General features: G+C 43.5%; 1 protein-coding gene across 1 annotated transcript in view; it reads left to right on the forward strand.

Moving 5' to 3' along the window:
• Positions 1–5,976: 5,976 nt before the first annotated feature.
• Positions 5,977–13,195, forward strand: part of HACE1 (HECT domain and ankyrin repeat containing E3 ubiquitin protein ligase 1) — an 86,134-nt gene continuing 78,915 nt past the window's right edge. The window contains exon 1 of the mRNA XM_058660408.1: positions 5,977–6,107. Coding sequence (XP_058516391.1) covers positions 6,032–6,107 — 76 coding nt within the window. The 5' untranslated portion in view covers positions 5,977–6,031. The remainder of the gene's footprint in view (positions 6,108–13,195) is intronic.

Consider the following 13,195-nt stretch of genomic DNA (forward strand, 5'->3'; position numbering starts at 1 on the left):
TAACGCCAGTAAGACTGCCCCACATGAATAAAAGCACCAACAACACTTCTTGGCGAGGTTGCAGGGAAAAGGGAACCCTACTCCACTGCTGGTGGGGCTGCAGGCTGGTACAGCCTCTATGGCAATCAGTATGGAGAATATTCAAACAACTCAAATTCAACATACCGTATGATCCAGCAATAGCACTCCTAGGAATATATCCAGAACACTTGTTTTACGAGAAACCAACATGCACTCCTATGTTCACAGTAGCACAATCAGTAATTGCAAAAACATGGAAGCAGCCAAAATGCCCATTAGCAGAGGATTGGATAAGAAAGCTATGGTTCATCTACTCCATGGAATACTACTCAGCTATTAAAAAAAACAAAATGCAGTTCTTTGTGGCCAAATGGGCCAAACTGGAAACCATAATGCTAAGGGAAATGAGCCAATCCTAAAAGGTTAAATACCACATGTTTGCCTTAATTTCAGATGATATGATGTTATGTATAACATGTTATGTTATGAATGTTATATGTTGTGTATAAACTAAAATTGAAATGTAAGTGAGGTGGTCACAGAAGATGGCTAGGAACTCGCATTTACTTTTAACATATTGGTTACTCATTACTATGTCAATTAATTCCATAATGATGTAAATTTTTGCTGATGGTATGTTGGCGCTTTCAATTGACTGGGATGATACTCTGCTGGCTCTGTCTTCAGACCAGAGAGGGTATACCTAAGAAGCCGTTGAACTTGACTGGACAATAAGATGCTGGACTCTATGTTTGGTATATGCTTGCAATGGGGGAATCTCAACTGAACTTGAGCTGTGGTTATGCAACAAGGTAGAGGAATCCACCATGGTGGGAGGGTTTGGGAAGGGGTGGGGAGAACCCAAGTGCCTATGAAACTGTATCACATAATACAATGTAATTAATGAATTAAAAATAATAAATAATAGTAATAATAAAAAGGAAAAAAAAAGAAAAAATATTTATTGGGAAGGCAGAGAGACAGAGAGAGATAAAAGTGATTTTCATCTGTTTTTGCAATTCCCATATGGTTGCAGAGGATGGGGCTGGGACTCCATCTGAATGTTCCATCGGTTGTTTTCTCTGGGCACGTTAACAGCAAGCTGGACCAGAACTGGAGCAGCCAGGACTTGAACTGACACTCCAATATGGGACAGTGGCATTACAGTTGGGTGGCTCAGTCCTCTTTGCCACCAACCTGGCTCCTAATGGCCTTAATAATTGAAGATGAAAGCTAATAGGACAAATACAGGATTTTGTGTTTCGTTGTGTGATAGATACTTAATGAGAAAATGTGTCTGTCTCTCTTGACCTAACTCCAAGATTTCTTCCTCGAGCTTTTGTGTCCCTGTCAGTTTCAGAGAGAAGAGTGTTGAAAAAAATATTCCATGGTGGAAGCTAAATTTATTCTTGCGGTGCTGTCAAGTTTAGCTTACTAGTCTATGTTGTTAGCTATAGGAACTACTAGAAACTTTATGGTGATTCTCTTAATTTTTGTTTCCAGCTTACTTTGCTCTGATGGTTGATTTTATGTGTCAAGTTGGAGAGTGTTTTCATATGAGCTCAATATTTAAATTGGTAAACTTTGAAAAAAGTAGATTGCCTTCCTTATTATGGGTCTTACCCCATCCAGCTGAAGGCTTGATTAGAAGAGACCAACCCTCTAAAGCAAAACAGAATTCTCTAGCAGATGACCTTCCAGCTTCACCTGCTGTCTCAGGTGTCCAGCCTTTGCACTGGAACTGCAGCATGAGATATCCTGGGTCTCAAATCTGATGGCTGACCGTGCAGAATCTGTACTCACCAAGTTCCACAGATATGGAGTCAATTCCTTACGATAAATTGGAATGTGTGTGTTCTATTGGTTCTGGAGAACCAAATGATTAACAATTGTTTCACATTTTTTGGTTAGTATTTAATAGGTGTAGATATTTTCTATTTCCTTTTAGAAATGGAGATATCCTGGAAATGATAATATCTTAGAAACAGCAAATACAGGGCCTAGCGCAGTGGCCAAGTGGCTTAAGTCCTTGCCTTGAACGCGCTGGGATCCCAGATGGGCACCAGTTTTAATCCTGGCAGCCCCGCTTCCCATCCAACTCCCTGCCTGTGGCCTGGGAAAGCAGTAGAGGATGGCCCAAAGCCTTGGGACCTTGTATCCATGTGGGAGTCCCGGAGGAGGTTCCTGGCTCCTGGCTTCGGATCAGCTCAGCTCTGGCCGTTGTGGTCACTTGGGGAGTGAATCATCGGATGGAAGATCTTCCTCTCTGTCTCTCCTCCTCTCTGTATATCTGACTTTCCAATAAAAATAAATAAATCTTTAAAAACCCAGTAAATACCTATTTTGTTTTACCTTTTCATGTCACAAAATAAGGAAAAATTTCATAGTTTCAAAAAGTACAGGTTGTGATCCAGGAGACTTTGAGTCAATGGTAAGAAGCCTGCTTTATTGAATTTTCATCAAAGTTTATAAAGCATAAATTGAAAAAGCTCACTGAGCATGTGTGTGTGTGTGTGTGTGATTATGATGAGTTTTTTAAAAGGGAAAACAACCATCCAAGTTGATCAGTTTAATTTTATTGAATCATACTGATAGGAACATAAAAGCTACATTTTGTGCTTATAATTAGAGATAATGTCGTTGGGGAAATTAGGATGATTTGCTTTGGTGACATGATTTTGCACAGTTGACTGTGGGTATATCTAAACTGTGGCCACTGTTATATAATTTTTTTTTTTTTAGTTTTAAAGTAAGATTTATTAGAAAAGCTAAGAAAGGAGACTCCCACCCTAGTGACAGGAGGGGCTTCTGAGATAGAAAAGATCCATGCATGGGGGGTGTTGGGACTTTTTAAAAAATTATTTATTATTTTTAATTCATTAATTACATTGTATTATGTGATACAGTTTCACAGGTATTTGGGTTCTCCCCACCCCTCCCCAAACCCTCCCACCATGGTGGATTCCTCTACCTTGATGCATAACCACAGTTCAAGTTCAGTTGAGATTCCCCCATTGCAAGCATATACCAAACATAGAGTCCAGCATCTTATTGTCCAGTCAAGTTCAACAGCTTCTTAGGTATACCCTCTCTGGTCTGAAGACAGAGCCAGCAGAGTATCATCTCAGTCAACTAAAAGCTCCAACATACCATCAGCAAAAATTTACATCATTATGGAATTAATTGACATAGTAATGAGTAACCAATATGTTAAAAGTAAATGCGAGTTCTAAATTGAAATGTCAATGAGGTGGTCACAGAAGGTGGTTAAGAACTCGCATTTACTTTTATGATTTTTTTACATAAAACCTGCAACCTCCTCTCCAGTCATTGTGTTTACTTTGTATAGTGTCTATGACTGTGGATGTATTGGGACTTGTTTCTATCATCTCTTGTGTTTTTTTTTTTAATAATGATTTTTCTCGGTTACCCTCCCCATGTTTCTTCTGTTTTGCTGAATTGATTTCCATATTTTGTTTGAAAGGTAGAATTAAGAAAGGAGAAAAAGAGAAATAGTGAGTGAGTGAAAGAGAAGTTTTCCATCTGCTAATTCACTCTCCAAATGGGTATAATGACCAGAGCTGAGGGGATCCAAAGACAGGACCCTGGTACTTTGTCCGGTCTCCCACACGGGTGTTGGGGGCCAAGGACTGAGCATCCTCCGTTGCCTTCCCAGCCCACAAGCAGGGAACAGGATCGGATGTGGAGCAACTGGGACTTGAAGCAACACCCATATGGGATGCTGGTGGTGGGAGTGGAAGTTTAGCCTGCTATGCCACGGAGCCAGCCCTCTTTCTTCTTTAAAAGGAGAAACACTAGCATGGAGAGTTTCAAAATAGGAACTCTCAAAATAGGAGTGAAGAAATAGGAAAAAAAGAAAGTTAAAATTATCTGGGCCACAAAAGAATCTTACTTTTATATGTGAAAAAAACTTTATGGTTTTGATAATTGAATTTGTGATACAAGGTGAACTTGGTGTGGTAAGCCACCATAATATGGTAACAATGAGGGGCATGTGGCTGTTTTATTAATTCTTTAAATACAAATTTAAAATCAGCTGTACTGATTTTCCAGCACTCAACAGGTTACTATTTTCACGCTTCAAATTACAAAATCTTTACATTACTGTAGAAAGTTCTATTAGGATGTGGTACGTCTGTAGTAACAGCATCCTTACACATCTTGGGGCAGAGCTATTTGGCCAACTGCATCATCTTTCAGGATTTAGACTGACAGCTGATGACAACCTTCTTAAAGTTCTTCTGGTATCTTCCACTCCTGTGGGGAACAGTCATCAGTGTGGGAAGCAGTGCCATCACATTACTGGGAGTTCCTGCCCCGAACTCCAGGCTTGGTTCCCATGGGACACCAAGATGATTTACATGGAGCAACTGCCTAGGAAACATTGGCAGTCAACAAAGGCCGTCACTTCTCTTCAGCAGTGGACATCTTGATTGTTTGCATGGTATTGGGAAGTCAGCCAAGGCGGGGGCATTTCCTGTTGAAGCCAGATTACAAGAGCTGGGCACGGCCATGATTCACCCATACCATTTGGTATTCTGGGCACGGCCAAGAGTGACCCATACCACTTGGTATTCTGTTGAAGCTTTGGCCTCTCCCATTTCATTGCCAGACTGGTTCAGGTTTCATCTGAACCAACTGGTTACCTGAAGATGATGGATGTGCTCCCTGAGCCTAAAGTCACTGGGTCAAAGGGCACAAGTTGCAGGATGGAACTAATGCAGGACAGCATAGGAAAGGAACACTCAGGCCTATCACCATATCCCCCCCTTGTATCACCGATATTCTTGCCCTTTTGTTGCTTTGCCTCTACAAGGAGCTGAGTTGAAGTCCCTTCCCACTCTCCTACATCAGCATCATCTTGGCTCTTGTGGTGGATCCAGGAAGAAAGCAGTTGCCTCTTAGATTTACATTGTCAGTGCTGTTGAGCTCACATTCAGCTGGTTGGGTTCTGCTCATTCTGACTTCCCTTTTAACCCAGCCTGGCGCCCAACTACTGTGAAGAGCTCAGAAATGGGCTGCTGTCCGCTTTTTCTTCCATGCCCCAACTCTCTTTCATGTCTTCCACTCTGCTGGCTGGCAGTCCAGTGCTGGCAACTCCCAACGCCAGAGATGCCCACTGGGATTGGCTGTGTCACCCGGAGACTTCAGTATTGCAGCAAATAAGCAACATTTTCAGACTGTCAACATTTACGTAGTCTTCCAAAGTCCAGGCTTGTTCCAGATGCTATGGCCAAGTTCGGGATTCCACAAGCCAGAACCAAATTCCTGCCCTCCTGAATTCACCTCGTAGGAAGGTGGGCTGTTAAGGTACATTCAGAGAAGGAAGAAAAAAAAAAGGAGCATTTTGCTTTTGCATTTGTTCGGTTTTGTTGCTCTTCAAATATGACACGGAGACAGGATAATTAAAGAGGTCAAGCATCTGGAGAACAAATTCTCGGACTTGGGTGGCGGCTTAAAACTGAGGAACAGTTGTGCAAACCTTCAATCAGTCCCACACGGGAGTGACAAGACTGCTCCTGCACAACTATGGAGGCCTGGAGAAGGCGTGAGAGAGCCTAGGAGCTTCTCCAGACACACGTGGGTACCCACGGTCCCGGCGTTGAGCCCTGCTCGCAAACGCCACCCAGGCATAGCTTTGGCGGCGGAGCTAAGCTCCACCGGCGCGCCCTGTGAGGCTCCGCCTCGGCCCGCGGCGTCGCCAGGCCGAACTACCGTTCCCAGAAGGCCGTGCGAGCCCGGGAGGGAAGCCGCGGCGGCGGAGGCAGGAAAGGCGCTATCAGGGGCGGCGGCGGTGTTCCCCTCGGCGGTCGGGCAGGCAGCCGCTGGTACCCGGACGGAGGACGCGGCCCTGACCAGCAGCCCCAGTAGCCCCAGGCGCCGGCCGAGCCTGCTCCTCCGCCCGCTGGACCGGTCGGGGGGCGGGATGTAGGGCGCTGGGCGCGGAGCCCGCCGGCTGGCGGGGGGCATCGCGGAGGACGCGCCGAGGATGGAGAGAGCGATGGAGCAGCTCAACCGCCTGACGCGCTCGCTGCGCCGCGCTCGCACCGTGGAGTTGCCCGAGGGTGAGCGGGGCGACCCGGAGGAGGGGGCGGCTCCGGGGCCTGGGATTCGAGGCGCGTCAAGGTCCAATGGGAAAAGAGCGAAAGCTGAGAGAACGCCCCGTCTTGACTGGCCCTAGCTGGGAGGGGCTGGCGGCGACCCTCGGCCTTCGGTGGCCGCTCCCAGGCCCGCAGGTGGGCGTCCGCGGGAGGGCTGATGGTGCGGCTCCTGCTGCGGCGGGCAAAGGGGGACCCAAGTCTCCGGACCTTCCGCTGTGGATTTTGGCCAAGAGACAGACAGACGAGCCGGATGGCAGAGACTAGGATTCAGGACATATTACAGTTACAGGCCCTGTTACGATATAGTTTCTGGTTGTGTTTTGAAAACAAACAAGAATGTCCGAAATCACGCAGGTCCTGTTAGTGCTGAGTGGGCATACTTAGTGTGCCTGCCGTTCCTTCCTAACACGCACACCTTATCCCCAAGTCTTCATCTGTTCGTCACGGGTGGGTGGTGGGTGGGGTTGAGGTGGGGGGAGCGGCTAGATGGGAACTCAGCCAGAACTATTGAGAGGAATGAAGCATTGATCTTAAACATTTAGTTCAATGTGTTGGGGGTCCTCGGGACTGGTACAACTCCAGTAATAAAAGAGAAAGGGGAGGAATAAAAAAAGTTTTCTTTGCAGCCCCCTGAGTTCAAGGGTTGTAGTGATAACGGGATTGGCATTGCTTCTTTGAAGAAATTTGCCTCTTAATGACCAAGTGAGACAGGAGCTAGGAGGGGGTTCTAGTTAGTGGTTCTAGTTGGTGGTTTCTGTTTTTTTCTTTGATGTTGTGTATGTCTTTGTGTTTTTCTCAGTTTTCTTTGAATTGCTGCCAGGGAGGTTTGTAAGTTAGCAAGGTAAGCCTTGGAAGAAGAGTCCTGAACGAATGTGAAACTAGGACATTAGGGATCATTTTCTTTGAATGAGTTTGCCTAGTGTCTGCTTGGGATGCAGAATTGGGAGGTTTCGTGGTGGTGAATTCTCAAAAGTAGTTTTGTACCTGATACCCAATTGGCATAAAATAATTGACTTAAAATAATCTTCATTTTGCTTACTTGACTTCCAGCTTCAGCTTTGTTTGTCTGTTTCTTTCCAACCTTTGAATCCAATTCATTTCTCAAGTGGTGCTGTGACTCACCTATTTCTCACAGTCAACTTGGTGATATTTGTTGATGAAGGCTGCCTGTAGGTTTCATTGACTTTGCACTTTGTATTTCCTAGTTTTTTTTTTAAGATTTATTTTTATTCAAAGGCAGATATACAGAGCAGAGAGACAGAGAGGAAGATCTTCCATACGATGATTCACTCCCCAAGTGGCCACAATGGTCCAAGCTGAACCGATCCATAGCTACAAGCCTGGAGCCTCCTCTTGGTCCTCCACATAGGTGCAGGGTCCCAAAGCTTTGGGCTGTCCTCTACTGCTTTCCCAGGCCACAAGCAAGGAGATGGATGGGAAGTGGGACCACTGGTCTTAGAGCTGGCATCCATATGGGCTGCTGGCACATGCAAGGTGAGGACTCTAGCCAGGAGGCTACTGCATGGGGCCCTGTATTTTCTAGTTCAAACCTCAAGACTTTTTACAATCTTAGTACTTTTTTGGTAAATGTAATAGAGGAAAATTTAATAAGGAAATTTTTAAAAAGATGTATTTATTTATTTGAAAGAGAGAGGGAGAGGGAGAGACAGAAATCTTTAGTCCACTGGTACACTCTGCTGTGACTTCAACAGAACAGCTTCCAGGAGCACCAGGGTGGAGAGGTGGAGCTCCTGGATGCTGAGTGACAGGCCCCATATACTTGGGCCATCTTCTGCTGTGTTCCCAACCCAGTTAGCACGGAGTGGGATGGAAAGTGGAGCAGTGGGAACTGGAACTTCTGCCCACCTGGGATGAAAGCATTGCAGGTCGTGGCTTTAGTTGTTGTGCCAGAATGCTGGTCCCTAGAGGATGGGTTGAAAATTATGTTTGCTCATGGAAAATTTGGAAAAAAAATAAGATATGTGTCATTGCACCAGTCAGTAATGACACAATATTAGCATTTTATTTCCTTCCATTGTTATTTTGATTGTTTTCTACCAAATTAAGATCATAATACAGTCTTTAATTTTGCATTTAGAAGATATTATGGACTTTTTAATGTCTATAAATATGCTTAATGACTTTGCAGTATTTCTGCGGACACGTGTAACAAGTGTTGAATCTGTTTTGTATGTTTATTAATGACTTTAAGAGGAGCAGCTTTGTTTTTTTTTTTTTTAAAGATTTATTCATTTTATTACAGCCAGATATACACAGAGGAGGAGAGACAGAGAGGAAGTTCTTCCATCCGATGATTCACTCCCCAAGTGAGCCACAACGGGCCGATGTGCGCCGATCCGAAGCCGGGAACCTGGAACCTGGAACCTCTTCCGGGTCTCCCACGCGGGTGCAGTGTCCCAATGCATTGGGCCTTCCTCAACTGCTTTCCCAGGCCACAAGCAGGGAGCTGGATGGGAAGTGGAGCTGCCGGGATTAGAACCAGCGCCCATATGGGATCCCGGGGCTTTCAAGGCGAGGACTTTAGCCACTAGGCCACGCCGCCGGGCCCGAGCAGCAGCTTTATACTTAAGAATTAGTTTTCCTGTCTAAATATTTCCTTAGGGTCAATTTCTAGAAGAATATCATCTAATAATGTCAACATTCCCTTTTTAAAAAAAAAGGTCTGTTTATTTTGATTGGAAAGGCAGATATTACAGAGAGATGGAGAGACAAAGATCTTCACTGGTTCACTCCTGATAAGGCCTCAACTGTAGGAGCTGGGGTGGTTGGAAACCAGGAGCTTCTTCTTGGTCTCCCACATCGGTGTAGTGCGACAGAAGTACTTGGACAGCCCTCTGTTGCTTTCCCAGCTGCATTTGCAGGGTACTGGAACAGAAGTGGAGTGTTTGGATTCCTGCCATCAGTGTATTGAAACCTGGATTGAATTTGTACCTCCTGGCTTCAGTCAAGGAGGGCATTTGGAAAATCAGCCAGTGGATAGGAGCTCTGTCTCTTTGCCATCCAAATAAATAAAAAAGAAATAAGATCCACATCTATATTTTATATAAATGAAATCGTGTGGAGCATGTGTTATTGCAAAGAGTAAGTTGTTTTGGATGACTGGATCCTATATTGGAGTGCCTGGTTTGAACCTGGATTCTCCACACTTGTAATAGAGCTGTCTGCTATTTTAGCTGGGAGACGGCAGCAATGCCCAAAATATGTGAGCTCCTGACACCCATGTGGGAGACCTGGCGGGGGTTCTTGCTCCTGGCTTTGGCCCAGCCTAACATCACCTGTTGTGGGCATAAGAGTAGTGAATCAGCAGATAGGAAAAATCTCTCTGTGTCTCCTTTTCTCTCTCTTTCCTTCTTGTTACTCTGCCTTTCAATTAAATGGTTTTTCTCAAAAAAACTTAATAAAAACAATGTAAACCTTAACATACTAATGTTCACTTGAAATTAGGTACTTTAAGCTTATAAATAAGGAGGTTTCTTATTAAAGCTTTGTTTATTCTGGAGTGGCTTAATTGAAATTGTCATGGGTTAAACATTCAGATTCCTATTCGGACAAGCATTATATGATAAATAAATAATGTTGTCGTGCCCAGGCTTAGTGCAGTGTTTTCAGCTTCTGGTTGTGGTGACTCATTTGTTATTACTGAGAAGAATTTGGTAGTTGCAATCAGCATTTTAAAAAAAAAGTAGCAGAAGATAAAACCCATTACAGTGTATTGTACCTGTGAACAATTGTATTATATCATAGACTTTTGGGTTGCAACACACATGTGTCCTGGCTATACTATAAGATGTTGAATTGTGGAGGCTCTAGAATCAGCTACCCTTATATGGCTTGTTGCTTAGTGTTTCAGTTTTTTCATTTGTGGAATGGGGATATATGGAAAAGATGATGTTTGCAAAGTGTTTAGAATAAGGCCTTTAAGGTGGTAGTTTTGAGAACACTTTGCTGGGCTGGTGTTGTGGTGCCACTACTTGGGATGCCAGCATCTCCTATCAGTGTGCTGATTTGAGTCATGGCTACTGTGCTTCTAATGTATTCAGGAAGACAGCAGGTGATGGGCTAAGTTGTTGGGGCCCTGTCATCCTTGTTGGCGAGCCAAATGGAGTATTTGGCTTCTGGCTTCTGACTTCAGCTTGGCCCAGATGTTACTCTGCCTTTCAAATAAACAAATAACTCTTTAAAGAAATATTTTGGTTATTAATAGAGTTTATTATTTTATTCTTATAATGAAAGAGCTGTTGTATCTGCATCTTGAACTTTTGTATGTTGAGTAGGACTGAATTGCATTTCATGCCTATATAATCACCCGTAGTAAAATTATGAATGAAGATGTGAAGTAAGGGCTAGTGTTGTGATGCAGTGGTTAAGCTTCCGTTTTTTCCTCTGGCATCCCATGTTGCAGTGCTGGTTAGAGTCCTGGGGCCTGGTTGTTCCACTTCTGATCCAGCTCCCTGTTGATGTGCTTGTGAAGGCAGCAAATGATGCACAGGACCTTGGCCCCACCACCCGTATTGGAGATCCAGATGGTGCGCCCAGCTTTTGGCTTCAGCCTGGACCATCACTTGCCGTTGAAGCCATTTGGGAAATAAACCACAGGACAGAAGGTCTCTCTTCCTCCCTGTGTGTAATTTTCTGTTTCAAATAAGTAAATAATAAATTAAATAATAAATCTTTAAAAGAAAGTGTTATAAATGTGAAATAATGCAATTAGCTTATTTCCCCTATAAATAACTTAGCATGTATATCTAAATATATAACATGCTTTTCAAACACAGTCACCAATAATGTTAGAGCTAATTAGTAATAATTTAAAAATTATTATTGTTTGTTTTCTCATTTCTTTATTTTTTCCTTCTTTTATTATTATTATTGTTATTTTGTGATACATTTCATTAGGTCCTGGGATTTCCCTTACCCATCCCCAAGTTTCCTTCCCCCAACTGAGTTCTCCTGTGTTATTAGTATAGTATAGATCTTCATAAACAGTTTTATGTCCATCATTGCAGGCGTGGACAATGGTAGACTGCTGGAAGTAGGATGCACACTGCATTGTATCCTCACATCTGGATATGACAGTCTCCATTACACAGTTACTATACATCCCCTTAAATGAAAATCCACAATACGAAATCAACAACAGGAAGAAAAAAAGAAATTTAAAATGCCATGAAGTTAAATAAAATGCTATTGAATGACTACTGTGTCGCTGAAGAAATGAAAATCAAAAACCTTCTTGAAGAAAATGATGTTATTATATGAGCTGTGAGTCAGTGAAGAATTTAATGAGAAAGAAAGTGTTCTGAAGAGATGAAACTAACAAAAAATCAAAATTCATGAGATACAGTTTCTGCTGCTCTTTGTTGGTATTTCTTCTGTAGGCAATAGATGAATTTTGTGTTTTTAATCCAGTCTGCTAATCTATGACATTTGGTTGATGAGTTTAAGCTGTTTGCATTCAGGGTTAATATGAACGGTGGTAACTTGGTCCTGTCATTTTAGCAATGGGTTGTTCATTGATTTAGTTTTCTGTTGTTTTACGGGGATGCGTTCTTTACGTTTGCCTTTGGTTTTGGTGGGTGCTATTCCTCTTCCCTGTCAAGAGAACATCTTTAAGTATCCTTTGTAGGGCGGGTTTGGAAGATGCAAATTCCTTTAAATTTTCTTTACTGTGAAGAATTTTACTTCATTTTCAAAGACAAAGGTAAACGTTGCTGGATATGTTACCCTGGGCCGACAATTTTTTTTTTTCATTTAGAATCTGGAATATGTCACTCCATTCTCTTCTTGCCTGTAGAATTTCCTGTGAGAGGTCTACTGTGAATTTAATTGGCATTCCTTTATATGTCAATTGATTTTAAAAAATTATTATTATTTGAAAGATCTACAGAGAGAGAAGGAGAGGCATAGAGAGATAGAGCTGTTCTTTTTTTTTTTTTTTAAAGATTTATTTATTTTATTACAAAGTCAGATATACACAGAGGAGAGACAGAGAGGAAGATCTTCCGTCCCATGATTCACTCCCCAAGTGAGCCGCAACGGCTGGTGCTGCGCCGATCCGAAGCCGGGAACCAGGAACCTCTTCCGGGTCTCCCACACGGGTGCAGGGTCCCAATGCATTGGGCCGTCCTCCACTGCTTTCCCAGGCCACAAGCAGGGAGCTGGGTGGGAAGTGGAGCTGCCGGGATTAGAATCAGCGCCCATATGGGATCCCGGGGCTTCCAAGGTGAGGACTTTAGCTACTAGGCCACGCCGCTGGGCCTGAGAGATAGAGCTGTTCTATCCATTGGTTCACTCCCTAAATGGCTGCCATGGCCAGAGCTGGGCCAGTCCAAAGCCAAGAGTCTGAAACTTCTAGGTCTGCCATGTGGGTGTAGGCACAAGGACTTGAGTCATCCTCTGCTGTTTCCCAGGCTATAGCCAAGAAGCTGAATAAGAAGTGGAGCAGCCTGTTCTCCAACCTGTGCACAGATGGGATGCTGACACCACAAGAGCAAAGGCTTAGCCTACTACACGAAAGCACTGACCCCAGCAATAATTTTTTATTATCTTCAAATATCTAGTCTGCGCTGAGTCCTCCCTTCTTCCCCATTATCTTTAAAATGGCCCTACAGTTGCTGTTAATATCCAGACATGATTCATACACTACATTTGGTTGATTTATCTCTAAGACTCAACCTACAACAGTTGTTCCTCCTTAAAAAAAATTAAAAAGTAACAGTAGAGGATTGATAAGTTATGTAAATAGTAGAGTTCTGTATAGTTTTCATCTAGATTCTCCGAATTCGTAAGAAATGTTATGTAACCATCATATAGTCATTGAAAGTAAGAAATTGGAGTGGGTGTTTGTCCTAGTGGTTAAGATGCCCATATCACATATTAGAGTTCTTTGGCTCAACTCTTGGCTACTCAGTGCAGATGGAAGGCAGCAGGCTGTGACTTAGGTGGCTGAGTCCCTGTCACCCACATGGAAGACCTGGATTGAGTTCTCAGCCCCTGCCTTTGGCCTGGCTCAGCACCAGCTTTGGTGGGTG

Source organism: Ochotona princeps, chromosome 1, assembly GCF_030435755.1.
Source record: "Ochotona princeps isolate mOchPri1 chromosome 1, mOchPri1.hap1, whole genome shotgun sequence".
Taxonomy (NCBI): Eukaryota; Metazoa; Chordata; class Mammalia; order Lagomorpha; family Ochotonidae; genus Ochotona; species Ochotona princeps.